Source organism: Plectropomus leopardus, chromosome 15 (genome assembly GCF_026936395.1).
Source record: "Plectropomus leopardus strain MGB_pleo_1.0 chromosome 15, ASM2693639v1, whole genome shotgun sequence".
Taxonomy (NCBI): domain Eukaryota; kingdom Metazoa; phylum Chordata; class Actinopteri; order Perciformes; family Serranidae; genus Plectropomus; species Plectropomus leopardus.
This window is the reverse complement of record NC_142190.1, coordinates 5310062-5331486: the sequence shown is the minus strand read 5'-3', so window position 1 is coordinate 5331486 and position 21425 is coordinate 5310062. Positions and strand designations below refer to the sequence as shown.

Here is a 21425-nt window from a genome sequence, read left to right as displayed (position 1 = left end):
GAGAAGGTTAGTTCCTCCAACACATGAGCTTATATCATAAATCTAGATTCAGTTTGATTGCATCTCAACTGTTTTGTTTGTTGTTGAGCCCCAGATAGTTACTCGGCCATTATGACGCCAAGCAGGCATCTCTAAAGTTTTAGTGGATAAATTATTGCCAATAGTGTTGTTGTCCCCATGGAAACAGACCCCTTTTTTAATGTTAAAACATGTCTCAGCCAAGTTGTTGGCTTGTGCTTTTCTGAGCAATTAGGATGCTGTCCACAGAAACTGCACCCTGCCTTAGCTACGTATGCATCCAACTACAAATATAAACACAAATGCTGTAATTATATTATGTCAGCTCATGTGTTTGGCTTTTATGTGTTCGGAGCCTTGGCCTCACAACCGTTATAACAGTCAGAGGGAGGCTGTTTGGTGCTGGAGCAAAGTTATACTTGAGAGGTGAATAGTATTGCTGTGAACCAAGCCATTAGAGAAGTTCACCTGTCAGCAGAAGAGTCAGAATTCATCTCCTGCATTCCTGTTGACAAGCTTTCTCCACATGACAACCTCAGGTAGTCTACACCTGTCGGCCAGCCTGTAGACCACAGAGTTACGATAAATAAATCCAACTGATGAGAGGAGCTGTGTCAACATTCAGTCTGTTCTCATTCAGTGGGGCATCAAATATGGCAGCTTTTTCAGAGGCTGTCGGCTGCACAAGGCCTCCTTTAGTGACTGCATTAGACATACCAGGCTTGGGCGGTATGTAATTTGTTATACCTTCATACTTTTCTGAAAGTTCAGCGAGTGCTGTTCTGTAACTTCTCCCTTCACCACCAGGTGTAGCTGTGTATTTCAGCTCAGCTGCTTGTTCCACCAGTACAGACTGGAGACTGAGCTATGGTGGTGCATGCTGTGCACCACATACTGAAAGTTTAATACAAATAGGAGGGCCTGTATTTATGATGGTATTGAAAAACATACCTTCAGGATTTTTAAATACTTTGGTATACTGTAATGACATAAACTGCCCAAGCTTAACTCCAGTTTAATCCCATTTGTGGCACTGAGTACATAGTACAAAGAGCGAAAAGCCTCAGCAGGGTGGGACAGAGGGTGGTGGATGGGTCAATCAAACACATACGTCACACGACCTACTTGTTAAATTTACTTATTTTAACACGAACATGATTTTTTTTTTTTTTTGTAACCTTACCACGTAATTTTGTTTCATAACCTGAAGTAGGGCGAGGGTTAGTTTTCTAGTTTTGCTAGTGAAAACTTGGTTTCCTGTGAACCAAAAGTTTATTTTAAAAAGTAACTATGCAGGTAAGGAATGGAGATTGACATGCCATCCCTGAGCACTCAAAACTGACGCAAATAAAGCGATATAGTCAGAAGTATATGGCCCCTGACCAAGCTGCTGTATCTGATGAGTTGGGATAGAGAACAAACAGTTGTTTTATTTTTTCAAGTTTTAACTTTATCAGTCTTACTTTTTAATGTTACTGACGACAGATGATTGATTCACTGTACCACAGCAAATTATTCTGAAGCTGCAAGTGTTTGTTTTATATGAATTGGCTGTTGCAGCAAGAGCCGATTGACCCTTATTTCACTCTAACCGTCAATTCAATTCAGCAGTGGCCTTCGTCCAGCTCATTAGAGAGTTAGAAACCACACAGTCAGCCTCACACTCTTTCCCCCCGTGCTGAATTAATGGAACAATCCACATAGTTGGCTACCAAATGTGTGGGGGAAAAAAACGTGACCACACAATAGCTGTTTGTTTCTTGTCCATCAGTCTGTTTCTGCCTCTCTCCTCAAGTCTTAATAGTATTTGGTTCCTTGAGAATTAGGGCACATTTTTATAATATCCAGCCATTTCTGTATTTATTTACTTACAATTTTAGGGTTGTTGCCATTTAACTGTTGGGGTTTTATGCAAATTTAAATGAAAGGTAATTTTTATATTAAAATATATAACAGTCTGTTTATTGTCTGGCTGTAGCACGTGGTGGCCGGCTGCAGCTGGAGAGGAAGTGTAGCAAATGAATCTAATCATTGTATCATAGGCAAACAAATTAAGAGCTGTGAGCTGTTATTATTAAGCATAAAGTTGAGCGGGTTGAACTCTGGACAGCACTTGGGTCTGAGGACATTGTGAGCTTGGATCCGCCAGTCTAATCACAGATTACACCTCTTTATCTGATTTAAAACAATGCAGCAAACGCTCCACGTGGGATTTCTGCCGCAGGTTTTGCTTTGCTCTCTCGGTAAGATCAAATACTGTATACAGTGAAATATCCCTGATTCTAATCAGCCATTCATTATGACAAAATCTGTCTTTATTGGACTATGACTGTTTCAATTCCAAACATTGCAGCCCCATTGGCAGTGCAAAAAAAAAAGTTTTAACATCTCAAACACTATGCAGGGTCACAGTTGAACAAACCCAGATGAGCAGAGAATGCTCCAGGCTCTCCAAAGTAAACCGGACACGGGCTATACTCCTCCCATACCGTGGCAGGTTTCAATTTGATACTTGGAGCCAATGAAAAAGAAAGCCAATGGTTCCTCTTTTCTCTTGTGTATTGTATGGGCATGCTGCTTTTTAATTTGTTTTCATTTCTCAAGAAATCATATTCATTGCGTCTCTATCTGCTGAACATACGCACTAGATTTTACTGCATAATTTGTTTACAGTCAAATTTGTAATTCAGAGTATGAGCTGTGTCATTATTATTTCCTTTTTGTAGGTAGGGTGACATCATAAAGTCAAGTAAATAGTGAAATAAGTCCACAAAAAGCATTATATCCCAGCTGGAAATGTCAGACATTAAGTTAATGTCATTTTGGAAAAGCCCAAATTTTCACAATTTTTGGTTTTGAGAAGGATCCAAACATCCACCAAAATAATCTAATTATGCAAAAAGAAAATTAATATATCCATCCATTTTAAAAACTGGACATTTTTAGGTTATTACAAATCTGGTGATGCTTTGTTCTACTTCAGGTAGGGGTATCTCAAATTTCAGTTGTCTCACTCTCTCTATTACAATTTACAGTGTAATTTCGCTTTTTAGGTTGACACAGTTTAGTCTTTAGCATAGTTAAGTGTAACTAACATTAATGTCAAGTGGTATTTACCTTTTATACCCTATTTCTAACAGCATGATGTTTACTGTCTAAAGCCCCTTTCCCATTGGACAAAAACACACTTATACCCACTAAGATCTGACTTTCACATATAACAGGAGGGTCACAATGATCATGCATGCTTGAGACAGATGACTCTGCAGTACGGGTATTTGTTGACTCCAGCTTTGATTGGCCGTGATGGAAATTCGACACCCGGGTAGACCCGATCATTTACGCGTGTTTGCCGTTGCGATGCAATGATGGGCCACCATAAAAAAACAGTTTGTCTCCACTTAAGTAGCACTCAAACAATGTTCAAAATTTAGTCAGCACCAAGTTTAGAAGAGAGACTGAATAAAAACAGATCTAAAAAAGAAGTAAACCCTGTAAAATTTCCACGTACCCCCATGCACTTTCTACTGTGCACTTTCTACTTGCATGGGAAAGCAGTCTATCACCTTTTTAAACATGTTTTCATGGGTTTAAAAACCTACATACACAACCTAATTTTGTTGGAAAAGGGTATGAAGTTCTCGTATAAGGGCCTGTGTTTCTTGGAAAGCTCACTGCAATCTCAAATCTATCCTTCAGGAGCTCAGGCATGGCTGATCTGTCAGCTTAATACTAGGATGCTTACTAATACTTAATATGTTCCTAACTTTATCCTGATGGCTCTGTCTGGCTCCCACACAAACACACATTTGCACAGGCTCACACGAAAGCAAAGTCTTACCAGGGTGCAGTATGTCCTGTGTGCATATATGTACATACAACAAATAAACGAACACTATATTGCATGAGATACGCTTGGCTAAATCCCTCACCATGTGGACATATGAGGAATCTCTCATTTTCCAAGTTATACTTTTATCCTCAGCAACCCAAATTCCCCCACAGAGCAGTTTGATGCCGCATATTTTATCCTGGTAGAATAGCAGCAGGATCTGGCTGGAAATCCCTTTGAACTCTGTAAAATATTGGAAGTCTGGGCTTTAATCTGGGGCTCTCTGGTTACTGTTTTGATAGGGCATGTAGTTGGCCAGTCGGTTGCACAAGTAGGCCAAACATGGTCATTTTACTGTCATCAAGGTTGTATTCACACTTGACAAATAGTTTCTATGAAGTGAGATGAAAGAGGTTTATAATGTTATTTGCCAGATGCAAATGTTTGCTATTTTAGGAATAGTGAGAAACAACCAAACTGAATCCCAGATAAGTTATTATTCATTCTTCATTTCTTTGTACGGCTCACTCACACTTTTGACTTGTTAAAATAACTGCAGACATTTGGAGTAAGTAGCTCTCGTCAACTTTGAAAGCATTACATTTGAAAGTTAGAGGCAGATGGGGAGGAATGTACACAGTGTGCCGGCCCAGGCTCTCCCCGTGACCTCCAGTCCAGTGGTAATGCTAATAGAAAATCTCAGTCGTAAAGCCATCCGCAAAATAAAGAGGAAACGAAAAAGAAAATAATATGCCCATTCACAAGGAGTGGAAGGGAGAGGAACTGTGGGCAATGTGAAGCCGGGATAGGCACCTGCCCACAAACCATATATTCATCCTCCTCTATTTTCCTAGGGGCCTTGTGGAAACACGACACACATATAAAAAAAGATTTCCCTTGTAAAATACCACAACACTTTTATTCCAAATAATAAAATGAGTGTGATCAGACTGGCTGAATTAAAATAATGTTTTAACGACTATGTTTGGCAGCTTTATTTAAAAGGCGCACTACAACCAGGGCGGAGTTTGTTGTGTTTGTTCAGAAACACTTTCCTTCCTGAAGGTATCTTTCCATGCTAAAAAGAAGACCATCCTCCATTTCCCTCCAGTCACCCATCATACATCTTGTGCCCTTCACTTGTTTGGCACCTTTCAGACCACACATATTTGTGGCTCACCTCAAGAACAAGCTCCGTATGCTTTGAATTTGAAACTACAAAGTAGCGAATTAGCATGTTCTCCAAGGTGTGCCTAATCCAGCACCAGGAGTCCTTTTCAGAGCTGCCATGGAGGATTGATGATGGTCCTGCATGCCTGTACTGCTAACAGGAGGTTGACTTCAGTGTTCACAGTGACTTCACAAACAGGGTCAGCCTGTAGGGGTGTAAGGTTACTTTAGGAGGATACTCAACTCATGGCCCATGGGCCAAACCTTGCCCCATGGAAGGGTGTCAGGTGGCCCCCCAAAACATTTTCACATTTTCACAACAATTCACAATAACAGTGATTACTCTGGAAATTGGTTTGTACTTTTTGTGTACATAACATGCCAGAGTGCATAAAACAGCATCAAAATATACGTAGCTTGCTTATTAAAAAAAAGTGCCAAAGGAGGATCCCACACCCCACCCCCGGCAGAGGTCCTAGCTAAGCCCCTAATGTCCTAAAATCCTAGAAACATCCTAAAATCCTAGAAATGTCCTAAAATCAGAAATATATCCTTCAATCCTAGAAACTTCCTACAATTCAAAAAAATGTACTAAAATCATAGTCGTCCTAAACACATAGAAATGTCCTAAAGTCCTAGAAATTTCCTAAAATCCTGGAAACATCCTAAAATCCTAGAAATATCCTAAAATCTGACAAATTTCCTGAAAATCCTAGATACATCGAAAGATCCTGAAAATGTCCTAAAATCCTGAAAAATCCTATGAATGTCCTAAATTCCTAGAAATGTCCGAAAATACTATAAATGTCATAAAATTCTAGACACCTCTTAAAATCCTATAAATACCCAAAAATTCTAGAAACGTCCTAAAATTCTAGAAATGCCCTAAAATTCTAGGGAAAAAAATCCTTGAAAAATCTTAAAAAACATCCCAAAGTCCTAGAAATGTCCTAAAATACTAGAAACATGTATAGGGCTGTGACTGGCCCCTGGCTTCCTGTCATTTTGCAAAAGTGGCCCCCAAAGCAGAGCAAGCTGAGTATCTCTGCTTTACAACAATAGCTTGTCTCTTGTGTGATACTGGTGCAGGTAATCAGCCCTGAGGACCAAAACGACCCTCATGGATGGCGGCTCTACCAACAGGTGTCACTGTAGCACACAGCACCCATTGGCCTCGCCTGCTGACCGGCCCGTGCTCAGACTAAATAACCACATCATGAAGGGATCTCATTAAGACTGTAGTCACCTCCCACCCTCCCTGCAGTGATTGGGGTCAGAGGAGACTAACATTGGTCTCTTGTCACCGGTGGTCTCCCTAACTGAATTTCCTATTCATCTCACACAACCTTTCCCGTAATTATGTAAATCTGTTGACTGAATTTGGCGGCAATACGATACTCAGCAAAATGTAACAACAAGTAATGCGACGGAAGAATCTGGCTTGAATTAGGGCCGCATTTGAATCGGACTCCGGCACAGAGAGTGCACGCACCTGTATTACATTACCACAGACACAATGGAGAGAGAGTAAAAAGCAAAGTTAAAGGATGTTAAATGAAGTGGAAGAACTTTGAGTATGCAATATTAAAAACTGTTTTATTACACGCTTGTTTGAAATGGCAACAGAGACAGGAAGTACAAAGAATATTACATTTCAGCTGTTGAGGAAGTGCTTGAACATATAGTAAGAGCTATGAAGTCAGGCAGTTCCCATGGACATGTGTGTGCTGAGTTTGCTTTGGTTCTTAAACATCTTTCAGTGATAAGTCCGCTGCTAAAGTCAATAACTTAGTCAAACACCATAATCTTAAACATACTGCTCCACTATCTGCTATCTAAAGGTCTGGAGGCGTGGATATGCTTTTAAAAGTGAAAGGCTTTAGCTCTTGCAAATCTTGAAAGGACTCTAAAATGTCAAAGTTGCATTGAGCCTGTAGCACAAAATCATCTTGGAGGTCGAGGTGGGAGCTATATCGTTTATACTCAGTGTATCGTAGCTTGTTCCACGTTGGAAGTATAAAATGACTATATTGCAGACATTAAGGATAAATTGTCAAATCTTTTTTTAAGCCACCTGTATGAGACTGGCTTTGTGGCTTTAGTTGTCTCACTCTCTCCTCGACTCTTTCCCTTTACAGCACGTTCTTATTCCGAAGTCATTAACTACTGCCGCTTTGCCAGTGATTTTGACATGAGATGCAGACACCTTAAGCAACCTATTACAGCGGTATGAAACACCAAGGCGTAAGTTTGTAATGTGGTCGGACAGAACCTTGTGTGGTGTCACGGTACGCCGCTGATCTGCTCGACAGCAAATGAGGAGGCAGTATGATTCGCAGTTGGACACCATCAGTTGAATTTAAATTTTAATTTTTTATTTAAGTTGATTTTATTAGTACACCAGATCGATAAAGAGTAGACAACAACAAACATAGCAAAAATTTTACAGGAGAGATTAAGAAACCCGAAGGGGCTCGTAAAACTTCTCCAGAATTTACAATCTATTCAAATACTGACGGTAATTCTGTCCCTAACATGACAACATAACAAACAAACAAGTAGTTGTAATAAGCATAAATGCAATAGACACATACACATTACACATTACCAGGACTAATACATTAACTATCAATAAGACGGCCAGAAGGAATCTGTCTTGGCCACATGATGCGCTATTGTACGGCGTCAGGTTGAAACACCAGCAGTAATGATGTTAAAAAAAAAAAGATTAAAAAGGAACTGCAAGGTTGCTATAGGGCAGGTGGGAGGGGTGATGGATTGGTCCAACAAACCCCAGACTTTTACCCAGGAGCCAGGTGTTTGGTCCCTGTATGAATGCAGAGCTAAACCTTTTTTCTCGTTTAAACCTAAACCGTACCCTGTGCCTTTGTAACTTAATTCTAATCATGTGCTTTCGTGATGTCCCGCAGTTAGTTGGAACGTCAACAGCTACTAGCTCGTAACTGCAGTTTATTGAATAGGTTTGTATTTTAGGAGTCTACAGAAATTTTAAGGAGATTTAAAAAATCACGATTAATATTGCGTATTGTGATATAGCCTATTAATATTGCAATATTCTTTTCAAGCTGTATTGCCCAGTCCTACTTGGAGGTTTTTAGCTGACCAGCAGTTTGACCAAATTTCAGGCCTGTAGAACGCTGTCTCAAACTTGAAAAAAAACAAAAACAAATGACACCTTTTTACTGGACTTTTAATTTTAGCCAAGACCATAGCCGCACAGTCAACATTAGGGGGATACCATCTACATTAAAGGGGAAGGGGTTTTGATTATAATGCAGCCAACTACAGAGATGTTGTTGACTTGTCTTTTAGGAAGCGGCTGTGTGTCCCATTGTTATACAGTCATTAATAGCCATATTAAAATAGTACTAGTTACTTTTAAAGTTTTTAGTCTTGCTTTAAACACTCAGGGTTTCTCAGCAGGAAAATGATCTGGGATTGCTAAAACCTTAACATGCTCTTTGTCTCTTTTTGTTAAATGTACTTCCAACATCCACTAAAACTCATATTTAAAAATATTTCTTTTTGAATTTAAATTCCATCCGACAAATTCGAGCAGGTGTTTGTTTTCTTGTCGGGATGGACTGTTGAATTAGTGTGAATGTAGCTGTAATTAATCTTTTTAGAAACCTGGACGGCTGACACCAGATATTATTTTTTATCACTTGGGTTGACACATTTCTGGAATTGACGGGAGCAGTTTATCAACTAGTCAACATTTACATAAAATCTGATAATGACTTGAAAGACTCGATCTGACTTCTGTCCAATCGGTACAAAATACTCATAGTTCTGCCAGTGGAATTTAATTTCACTGGTGGATTCTTCATGTTGGAGTATTTAATTTGAAATCGATTTATTTTTCAGTGTCTAGTTTAAAAGTTCCTATGGAGCCAATTGTCTTGGATGTCTACTTCCTCTGAACGTTTGAAAAAAATAGACTCGACGCACATAAGAAGTAATAATGTGATACCCTGCTGATCCTTCCTTTCTCTTTCTGTTGGCCCTTTTGGAACCTTCGAAGCCGAATGAACAATCGTTCCTCTAATGATTAAGCCGCTGCCTTGTTCGTTATAATGTGTCAGCATTTTAGCGTGCCATTTTTTGCCAAGTCTGAATCTATCGTAACTAAGTGGAAAGAAATTAAACAATAGCTGTAATCAAAATTTTGCATGGAAAATAAAGAAATACCTATGAGACAGCAATGATTCTTCACACGCTGAATATGTGGGAAGATATTTCTGTGGTAAGCAAACGCCTGTGGTGTTTATGAATCCAGATTCCCAGTTTGGCTTAAAGACCTGATGATGATGACCGTGGCGCGTATTCAAGGCCAGAAAACTGCTCCGAGTTTCAGGGAAGTGAATTTCTGTTGTGAGTGAATTATATGACTCTCCAGCCAGACTCAAACAACTTTTCAGCCCCGCTCTGTATATTTATTGAGACACATGAAAGGCTGCAGTGATTAATCAAGTTGGATTTCATATTCAGCGCCGCACCACATGATTGTTGAGGTTTTTTAGCCTCAATTGCACCGTGTGAGGTTTTACCTTCTGTTGTCCGAAGCAAATCTGCAAATGTAAAATCTAAAAACAGCAGGTCAGCGATTAACAAGAAGGGAAAGCTTTAAAAACACATCAAATGAAAACAGAAAGGAGCAATAACAATTAACATATTCTCACTCTCCTTTAAAACATCTCTCTTTCACTTTGTGTCACAGACTCCATCTGCAGCCACTTCGTCTCAGCCGTTTTGTATGCATGCTGGTCAACATTTCACTGTAACTTATTTAGTGGATGAGTGAAGGCTGTGCAGACAGAGCGAGTTTCGTTACGTGCCCACGATAAGCCAGATGAGCGGAAACATTGGAGCGCCACACTGTAGCAAACATGATCAACCATTTCAAATCCACCAGTGAGCTAGAAATGACCTCTTGCGGGGGGGGGGTCCTGTGTAAAATAAATCAAATAATGTGGTGATGAAAAAAAAAAACACACAAGGCAAAATACATCGAAAAGAATGCTGATAGGACCAGAGAGTACAAGCTTACACAATATTTCCACAGAGCCTTTTATACAGAAAAACTATGGACAACGTTAATAGTTGTGAGAGTATCACCCCCAAACATTGCAGCTTTGGCTACATGTGCTGAGATAAATGTTTCAGTATGTATGTAAGGTTTTAGCCTTTGTGTTAAAAATGGATGTTTGTGCAAATTGGTTCCTCGCATTTCTGTTACAGCTGCCAAAGATAAGACTGGTGCCAGTTAGGTTACTTTTGACATAACAAAGGTTACAGATTACTTGTTACCCTGTTTCAAATGTATTATGTAATGTATCTGTTTTAATTATTTTACCATTTATCTTTTTTTAATTTTAACCTTTATTTATACAAGTAATCTCATTGCGATTCTCAAGAGAAACATATTTCAGAAAACACACAATATAGCACCAGTTAGTTACAGACGGACAGATGTATCAATACCGGACACCCAACATTTAAGTGAAAGCGCTAAGTGAAAGCAGATTTTTAAAAAAAAGGGAACAGTGTGTGGAACATGTTTCCAAAGATGCTTTTTCCAGTGCCCTTAAAATAACTTCAAAATCCCCTTGTAGGATCAAGTTGGACAGTTTCAGATCCTGCTGTAGCGTGTTCCAGGTTGAATGTAGAATCTGTGGATAAATTTCACACATATCTTTTTTTCTTTCTTTTTTTTGGCCATCGCTCGTAGCTACAAACAATGCAAAGGGCAAAGTACAGTTCAAGTGAGATGTTCAAGAGCAGCTAGTAACCACGTAGTTTTCACTTTCTGGTTCAAGTGCAGGCTGAGAAATCAAAATATAGTTTTCTTCCCATGTTCAGAGTCAAGCATAGTTTTGTTATATTGTCGGTTTTGGTTTAAAGTAAATATACTGTATAATACAAAAACTTGTGAGGTCTGGCTTTACAGCTTGGCCACGAAAGATAACGCCATTGCTGCGCTGTGAGTCTTCTGGACGAGTCAAACTGTTTATTGAAACGTCAAAACAACAGATCTGACAGAAAATCTCTGTTTATGTGAATACAATGTTCTAATGTACGTTCTAACTAATCATATCAGCACACTGAGGTGAATAAGTTGTTTATTTCCTCAAAGCTGGACTTCGAAATGTTGGCAGATTTGTTGGCAAAGAGTTAAAAGGACCCCGAGCTTACGTGTGGCTCACAGAGCTGTAAACAACAACTTACGATAATTGGATCGATGTGCCACTGTGTGAGACTGTTGTACGAAAAACAAAGAGACATAACGAGACGATTAAAACAGGAACATGCGTACACAAATTTAATGACCGCTGTAATGGGAAGAGTAAAACTTCACCTGCTGCCCATGAGGAACGTTGGCGCTTGCAGCCGAGTGTGAAGGAATCATCTGCGGGCAAATTCTTGGCCGGAGTTAATAGCTCCTTCAGCTAATCATGAAAAAAACATGAACTTTGTGTGGGGGATGTGGTTTTCAGCAGCTCCATAGGACACCATAGATGCCCAAAAGCTGCTCTCACCAGCCAAGAAACTGTTGGTTATTGACCATTTTATTGCTTGTCTCACTTAAATTAGGTATATAAAATCTCTGAGTAATGCTCCATATACACTACCACCCATATCAGTACCCACAGAGGTGAATTCAGCATTAGCCTTTAGCATGGTGCATTAAAATCTAACACAGTTTTCACTATTTCATGAACTCATTAGAAAAATGTGTCAGAGTTTAAAAGTAAGTTAACTACAAAACGTTGTGCATGGTTTAACTTTCACAGACTAGTTATAAGGGTTGTGACTAACAGCTGTATTAACAATTAATTAATCTGTTGATTATTACTGCACTTAATCAAAAAGGCAAAAATGTATTATTTGCAGCATACAGAAAGATTGCTGGGGGCCCCCCAACCATTTTCAAATTCACAAAAAAAAAAAGTGATTCACTCTGAGTGCATAAAACAGCATCACAAAGTTTGTTTACCAAAAAAAAGTGGCAGTGGAGGATCACCCACACGTCCAGATAAAACATGCAAAATCCTTGAAATTTATTTAAATCAAAGAACTGTCCTAAAATCCCAGAATCATCCTAAAATCCAAGAAATGTCCTTAAACACCAGCAACATCCTAAAACCCTAGAAATGTCCTAAAATCATGAAACATGAATGGGGTTGCTGCAACTGACCTCCTGTCCTTTTTCAAAATTGGCCTCCAAGCAAAGCAAGTTGAGTATCCCTGACAAAGACCTAACTAATCGATAATTGAATTTGCTGCCAGCTATTTAAATTATCAATAAGTTATTGTTGCAGTCAGTTGATTGTGCAGTCTCACTCTGTTTGGCGTCCAGGTCACTGAAACACTCTCAGCTTCGGTTTAATAATTAACAGCCCAACTTGCAGACTTTATATTTCCTGGCAGAAGCGACAGGAACTGTTCCATTAAACGGTAACAAATTGGTCCTCACTAATGTTCATGATTTGTAGCAGGATATTTATTACGTCATGGTGTCATTCAGCCCTTATAATATTTGTTTTTACAGCTTATTATTTTTATTCACCGGTATGTAAGCTGTTAGTGAATCAGTCATCTTAACCAGGAGAGGCAGAGCTCTGAATTATTGTCGGTGGCAGGTTATCTCCCAAAGCTCTGGCTCTCTACATATGAGGTGAATGTATGGAGACTAATGTGTGCGTGGACCTCACGGTCTCAGCTGAAGTATCCGGTCCACAGTTTGACCAGAGGGATGCTGGAGGGAGGAACACCTGGTTAGCCCCTCTGTAACAGGCTGTCATAAGACCTAATGAGCTGCCTGATTATCTTCCCGGGGGAGTATGTAAAACCTATGTACTCTGTAAAATAACCATTTCTATTTTTACCCCAGTGGACAAAAGCCTGCTGATTATAAATCACGGGGTAATTGTCCATGATGCAGGTCAGACATGCACAGGATACTCCAGAGTTTGATTTGGAAACTTTTTAACCTCCTGACACACGAAACGCAACGCTCTTGATGAAAATATCCTGCGTCCCACATTTCCTCCGCTGCCCATCTCCAGTGACGATGGAAGGCCGCTTGTCAGACGATTCCTAATAGCACGCACCAGTTGAACTTTTCGGATGTCTGTGGCTCCGACAGTGATCTCACAGCATAAAAGGCGGGGAAGGGGGAGGCGTGCTTTGTTACCTGGGCCACCCTCCCACGCCACATCATCAGCAATCAACCTCAAAAATTCTCCGTAGCCCGCCCACATTCGCGGTCTGATGTGAGGGTGATTAGGACTGACAAACCCAGGGAAACAGTAATACGTGGCATAAGCCAGGCTGTGTTTGTTTAGCCTCTGTACAGAGCTCAGGGCAAACAAGCAGGTTTCACCAAATGATGGGTGGCATGTACTGTACACTGACTGGTTCCCGCCGGCTCTAGTCAGTTTGAGTGTGTTTATGTGTGGTCGTGGCTCCAGTGGATTGGCAGGCTGGGATTGTATACACTGCTGCATTCTTTTGGCTGTTACTTTATCTTTGAGATGGATGAGGATGAGTCCCCGAATTCTCAGATGTAACGGGTCAGTTGCACTCGTCCTCTAAACTCTCACACAGACTCTGACCAGCTCTTGCAGTCACACCATAGACTGTATAAAAATAATCCATGTAGCCACTGTGACGTCACCTGTTGGTTTGTGTACTCACTTTTCAGTTTGGCATTTTGGTTGTTGCTATTCGGGAATTTTAGAGCCAGAAGTGACGATGTTTGGACGAGAGGGTGGAGCTGACTGAGAGCAGCCGTGCCCTTAATTATGCTTAACTTTAAGCCTTTCTAAAGTGAAAACGGATGCGTTCTTTAAATAATCACCCTAGTTGCAGCTGTCATAGCTCAAATTAGCAATAGGGATCAAAACTGTTTTTTTTGTGCCAGACTGTAAACATTTTTATTTCTGCTGTATGGCAGTGGTACTCAACTTATGGTCCGTGGGCCAAATCAGGCCCCCCGATACAGTGCTGGGCCCCCCTCAATCATTTTCTAATTCATAATGAAAATAAAATGATTCACACTGGGAAATGATTTTGTACTTGTTAGTATATGTAAGGTGCCAGAGAGCATAAACAGCCTAAAAAAAGCATCCCCTGTGATAGGTCCTCGCTAAGCCCCTAATGTTCTAAAATCTTAGAAATGTCATAAAATCGTCGAAATATCCCAAAATCCTAGAAAGGTCCTACAATCCTAGAAATGTTCTAAAATCCTTGAAATGTCTAAGAGCTTGTTTATCAAAAAAGTGCCAGTGAAGGTTCCCCTGTGCCCCCCCAACAGAGGTCCTCGCTAAGCCCCTAATGTCTGAAAATCCTTGAAATGTCTTAAAATAGTAGAAATGTCCTAAAATTCTGGAAATGTCCTGAAATCGTCTGAAACGTCCTAAAACCCTAATATTATCCAGGTCTCCGAGAAATGTCCTAAGAAATTTCCTAAATTCTAGAAATGTCCTAATGTTCCATAAATGTTCCAAAATCTGCGAAATGTCCTAAAATCCGACAAATATCCTAAAAACCTAGAAACATCCTACATTCCTTGGAATTTCTCAAAATCTGAGAAATGTCTTAAAATCCTAGGAATGTCCTAGAATCCAAGAAATGTCCTAGAATCCAAGAAATGTCTTAAAATCTGAGAAATGTCCTAAACTTCTAGAGACATGTCTGGGGCTGCTGTCATTGGCCTTTGGCCTCCGGTCATTTTGCAAAAGTGGCCCCCAAACAAAACAAGTTGAGTATTCCTGTTTTGTGGGGATTGACTCACTTTGGAGCCAGCCTCAAGTGATCATAAGAGGAACTGCAGCTTTTGGACTTCAGCGTCGGCTTCATTTTTCCGTCCCGGTTGTTGCCGTTTGAGTCATGCCCACTGATTACCCACTGCACGCTCTGCGGAGTCCCCACAGCCCTCAGTGGGATTTTTTCGAATAGCTAAACAGGGAAGGGAGTGTCCAGACACAAAGGTGTGAGCAGCAGCGGGGAGACCTGGCCGGATCTGTTTCACTATGTCATCGTGTGAAAGACCCCCCTCCCTCCCGCCAGCTCCTCTCGCCTTTCAGCCGTCTTCAATGGGCCCTGGGAATTTCTCACCACGATCTGGTTAGCTCCATTACAAAAGAACCCCGTGGCCAGCAGCTCGAAGGCACTCCTCCGTACACACCGGCACAAGCACGCAAAAGACTCCACCGGCATTCATCACGATGATGTATGAAAGGGAAACTAGAAATGACAAGCTGTCTCAAGTGGACTGATTCTGAGCAATTTGTATGATCTGGTCTGGAGCTGTTGACATAGGAACACTCAGAGGTTGTTTCTCGTTGCCGTGTTTGTATAAAAATTTCTCCAAGATACTCATTTCACTGGCTTGTGGACTCAGAAATTTTCATTCCTGTCGTGTGTAACAGAAATCAAGCTGCAGTGTTTTTTACTCACCTTGATGACAACACATTGCCTCATATCGGTTACAGCATGCACCCAAAGACCAGTTTGGGTTTACAGACCAGAATCTAAACTTTACTCTTCAGCTGCTTGTTTCCATCCTACAGTCGAAGTCTTCATGGCGCCGACAACTGGAAATGACACCCAGCTTCATGTCGTTAAGCTGCCTCATACATTTCCCCCTCGTTTACAACCTTTTCTTTTCCCCCAGTGGAATACAACTCTATTTCATGGCCACTGTAGGTAAAATAAACATGCAATAAAAGTAAATAAAATAGTAAATTCATGAGGAAAAAAAAGAATTTACTGCCACTTTGATCTAAGAGAGTATCAGATATTTGCCCTTTTAATTTACCACTTTTATCTCAGAGAAAATCCTTTTTTTTTTACATTATTAACCACTTAAATCTCAATAGATATTAAAGTCTTCTTGTGAATTCACCTTTCTCAAGCATCCCATTTTTTTCACAGAAATTTACCACTTTATTCTCAAAGAATATTTGAGATTCTTTCATGTGGAGTACCCCTTTAATCTAAGACAATATTATGCAAATTTACCATTCAAATTTATGAAATTCAGGGTTTTTTCTCTGCATGTTACACCCCTCTGTTCCCAGCTCTGTACTTATTTTTATTTTTTAATCTACAATGGCCCTCATATGGTGTTGTAGATGACACAGCCAGGTCACTAATGTTTTTCTGCTTGTCTAAAGTCAGAGGAAAGAAGGGGAGGGGTTGATGTTTGCACATTTCGACAGCCAGCGTCCAGGATATATGCCTTCCCAGGACAAAGGCCATGAGCAACACACATATATACACATAGAGTGCACTCTGAGAAGAAACTTAATGCAGCTTCCACCAGGGAGGGCCAGACCAGTTTATGAATATTGATAGAGTCTGGCTGGAGGAGCGCTGGGTCAGCTGTAGGGCTGCAGCATTCACTCTTCAAACTGTCTGAATGTGTTTAACACATCTCATTACAAAGACAGTGTGAAGCAGCAGTCACCCCGTGCTGGCTGCCCTGCACCGCTGCCAACCAGACACTTAGCCTGAGTGTTGTTGGTGCCCAGTGGCAGAGATTTGGCAAACGCTTGAGTGAACATGCGTGCAGGTAGAGTTTCAGATTCTTCTGCTTTGGCTTGTCGGAGGCATATATTGAGAAGAATCTTGGACCGGCAGGTAACACCCTCCTATTTTTTAATCCCGAACAGCGAGCACAGTAGTAATGAAGTGCGCTCGGAGCAGCCCAGTGATGTCACCCATCACTCTCCTGTCTTCACCCATATCCAGTTTCTGTACGCTGCACGCTCGGCAAAATCTCCCAGCATTAGGAAAACAATAGGAGGCACGTATACAAATGCACACTCATGCTCTCTCTCTCCCGCACACTCTCAGACATACAGGCGTGTAATTTGACATAGGGCTCCTGTCAGACACGCAGTGTGGTTATTACACACACTTCAGAGCTCAGGCCGAGTAATGGAATTTATAGATAGCATTTTGTTACGCCTCCTGACCGAGAATCAAAGAGCGCATACAGTATATCCGACAAACCCTGTTTACCTCTGCTGAGGCCATAATATTTATACTTTGCTCATATCTGATTCACGATTTTTGATTCGTGCTTTCTAGACCGTAACCTTGAGATTTCCTCGAGATCCGGAACTTTTTTTAGCATGTGGCCACAGAAAAAGCAAGCCCCCCCTGCTCGACGCTGCTATGCTCTTTCTGTTTCTAAACTGGTGGTGTTATTGATCTTGGCCTACTGCTTTAAACCCAATTCCGTTCAGCTAGCCCTGTGGACAGCACCGCGCCGTCATTTGGTCAGACCCTGAGGTTTACTCTGAGCCATGAATGGATCTCTGTGTTGTTCTGCTCGGTTTCTGACCGCTCCATCACCATCTGGGCTCTCCAGGTGTCACCCCTCAATCTGAGCCTCTTTTGATAAAGTCATCCTCTGATACTGTCATGACTGTTGTTTCTGTGACTCCCCCTAACACACACGGACCTTTTGAGGCCAGAACGCACACAACATGTGCAAACACACTGGAACATTGATCACAGACATGTGAAGACTCTGGTGCATGTCACACACATACCATACCGTTCATACCACACAGTTGACACATTATTCTGGCAGCTGTTCAGACAGAAAGGGATTTGGCCATTTTATGTAGAAATTTGACACACATGCACATGTGGCCAGTGCGTACTTCTCCTGTGTCACCAATCCTGCCATTAATCAAGCTTTACAAGAGCTACTCTGTGTGGTTATATATGAGCCGCTGTAAAGAATTTCAAACCGGTTTGATATGCGGTCAATCACTGGACCACACTGATGTACCGAAATTTGCCACTAGGTGTCACATTGGGCTCAGCAGCTGCTCCCAGAATGACACCCTGTCCTAACAACAAGCTAGCGTCCAACTATCGCATTGTATCCACAGACTGTACAAATAATTTTGGCTGTCGCTTTCTTAGTTTTTAAGGGCCAGTAGTGACCATATTTAGATACATAAACATAACATAACGTATATCATTGGTTACATACTAAATAAAGTGTCCGTTTGAGTGACATTAATTGAAGAAAGTAAAATAAATATATAAGTGTTCCTACCCAAACATGTTATATGCACCTTCTTCCAACATTTATGTAATTTAAAAAAATGTTCCTAAACCTGATAAAAATTTCCCTTTGTTATCATTTAACTCTGTAGGTTTAAACAGGTTTTAAAGGGTTAATTGGAAGATCTGAATACTTCCTCCAACACTTCATATTCAAATACAGAGCTGTGTTGCCTTGGACATAGGTAGCTTTTGCAGACTACTTTTTAAGTTGCAGAAGGTGCCGTAATAACAAATGCCAGTTTGGCCGATTTGCATAAAATCAAACAGGGTTAAGCTTGTACACTGAAGGGTTCTCAATGAAACAGGTATTGATGTGACTTGGGGGCTGCTTATACCCTAAAAACCATTTGTCTGCAGCTAAACTGTTAAACAAAGAACCAAGAAATGTGACCTTTGCCCGCTCGGGCTCAAAGATTTATTCCTCCGTTATTCATTTATTATCATGTCACTCGTCCATCATGCGCTCATGTAGGAAGAAGCAGTTATCCCGGGTGTGTGATGTGTCAGAGTCATGTGCACTGCATATCCTTACCAGAAGAGTGTGTGTGTGTGTGTGTGTGTGTGTGTGTGTGTGTGTGTGTGTGTGTGTGTGAAAAGCAGAGTGGTTGCCGTGGCACCTGGGTGGAAACAAAACAGATGTCAGCTGGTGCAGGCAGTGTGTGTGACAGAGGGGCCTCAGAGATATACGCCGGACGTGCGGCATGATGCTCCTCTGCTGTTCGGTAATATAGGTTAAATAAACTCTCCCGGACAAGAGTTGGCTCGCCATGACATCGCTCAACTGTTAGAAGAGATATTTCTGGCCCCGGCGCTGGAGTTTCAAGGTGGCCTTGTTGATTTTATTTCACTGGATTTGATTCTATCACCATAAAATAAAGCGCTGTGGTTCAAGGGGGGGAACATTCAAGGCCAAATTTAGAAGTGGGTCTACTGAAAGGAGAGCGAGAGATCATGGAAGAATGTAATGGTGTTTCTGATGTGCTCTCTTAGCCCCATTTCGTCCAGATGTTTTAACAGAGAGTTTGGTTTTTCTTGCCACCCGCATCTCATCCCCCTGTCTTTCCACACACCTTACATATTAGCGCACACGCCTGTTATCAGGGAAGGATGCCCATTGTGTGTCCAGATGAGTAATGGTCTGATGGGGAGAGTAGAAAATGTGTCACGGTGAAAGAATGCAGACTTCAGACCTTTCCTGTAGGTGGTATTTCTTTCTTCTCCGGACGACATCCAAACATGGAGAGTGTGAATACGGCTCTAAGTGATCCGCAGCAGTGCGAGCTCGCCGCACGCTATATGTAGGGTTGCAGGATGTACGATGTGGTAGGTTGTTTGAGGTTAATGATACAGTATGTGTTCCCTTTTCTTGCAGCTGAGATATCAACATGGCCTGACCACCCCGGACCTGCAGCAGACACTACCCAACCTGAAGAACTTCCTGGAGCATGGCCTGCTGGTCCGATGGTGAGAATCACTCTAATATTTCTTCAGAGGTCAAACCAGATGACATATCTACATTTCAGAGTTCCCACAGTCATGGGAAACCTGGAAAAGTTCACAATCACATTTTCCAGGTCTGAAAATAGTAGTGGAATTATTATTATTATTATTATTATTAATAAAAATACTAAACTTATATTTATAGATTACTTTTTATACAAGCAGTGCAGCTCAAAGTGCTTCACAATAAAAAATGCAACAAAACAATATTAGACAATCAAAAGACAGCTGGTGATAAACAAGATATTAAAGGAAGAAGTAAAAATAATTTTTTTTAAAGTTTTGAAAAAGTTATGCAATTTGTCAATAAATTCTTCTGTAATCTTCCGAAGATAACCTTTCTCGTAACGAAACATACATACATACATACATTTTCACTCATCCAGGGACATGTCATGGAGGCAGCAGGCTGGGAATAACATAACAGCATATTTCATTTCATTTTCATTTTCTTGCTGTGTGCAGTCTCTCTCACCATGTTTGTTAGCTAAATTATGTTTAATAGAGTTTTTTAAAAAAATGCATGGCAAGTAGGGCAAGAAATGAAGTATAATGGGTCATTGAAAAGTCATGGAAAAGTTTTTTTTTAAAAAGGAACCCTGGTATTTACAGCAAGTTTGCTTCAATCGGATACAATGATCAGTTATCCTGTAAAATACTTTTTCACCAATCTATAATTTTTCTATTACTATTTCTTTTTTATGTTCCCCATTACTGCCATCAAAACAGAACATATTCCCTTTGTGGTCCAATTACCTGCGATATTTACAGACAACACAAAATCTAGAGATGCACAGATTCTGGGTCAGAACAAGTTTTACAGTACAATACAGTACAAGTTTTCAAAATAACACAGAAAGTCCTTGGATTTAACTCGCCTCTGTCAGTATGAATTCTGATAACAATTTTGCCAATACTGACGTTTTTTGTTGTTATTCTTCACCACTTTGTGCCAAGTAGACAAAGAAAACTGATGTGCCCTTGGTTACACTACCTCTAATTTCTCCTTCGAACTGCATTTATTCAAATTTTCTTGCCAACAACTACATTTTACAAGATCTCATTTGAGCACATCGTAATATCGTTATAATTTACCTTCGCCCGACAGCATCCCTTAAGTCAGGCTTACAGTCTCACATTTGGCGCTGCGGCTAACTGAGCTGTCCTCCCTCTCCATCTCTCTCCAAGTGTGTGTGCGGTCTTCATCCTCTGTTACATCCTCCTCCTCCTCCTCCTCCTCCTCCTCCTCAATATTATTATCTAACCTGTCAAAAGTAGGTTATTTGAGTTATGAAATGATACTGTGCACCTTTTTCCTATCTTTTATTCTGGATAAGAGCCCAACTGATCCTGGATTTTTATATATATGATGTAATTATTCCTCAGATGTGGTTATCAGATACTTGTAAAAAAGATACCGTAAAACTTCACTTAATAGCCTGGGCTATTATTTTCCTAAATCATTGAACTCAATTCTTTAATGTGTGCGAAAAAACACAGGAAATCAAACCTGTTCTGAAGATTTTAAGTCGTAAGAATGGTTGACACAACCCAAGGTTGTATTTATTTTCAAATGTGCAAAAATGTTACACAAAAAATACAGACTACGTGTGCAAAGGCCTTAAGGCCTTTAAATAAAAGTACCTCATACCTCAGCTTTGTAATGAGGTACCACATCATCAGTACCTCCACAATTTAAAAAAAGAGCAGTATCTGATGAGTTTTGCAGCAGCCACGTTGTCCCTGAGAAGTGGGACGCTTCGAGATCTGCCTCTCTCCCTCTGCA

At 40.6% G+C, this 21425-nt stretch overlaps 1 protein-coding gene across 1 annotated transcript in view; it reads left to right on the top strand.

The window, feature by feature from the left end:
• The window catches only part of uvrag (UV radiation resistance associated gene), a 119686-nt gene that overhangs the window by 85035 nt on the left and 13226 nt on the right, over positions 1-21425 (top strand). Inside the window, exon 14 of the mRNA XM_042498843.2 lies at positions 19512-19603. Coding sequence (XP_042354777.1) covers positions 19512-19603 — 92 coding nt within the window. The remainder of the gene's footprint in view (positions 1-19511; positions 19604-21425) is intronic.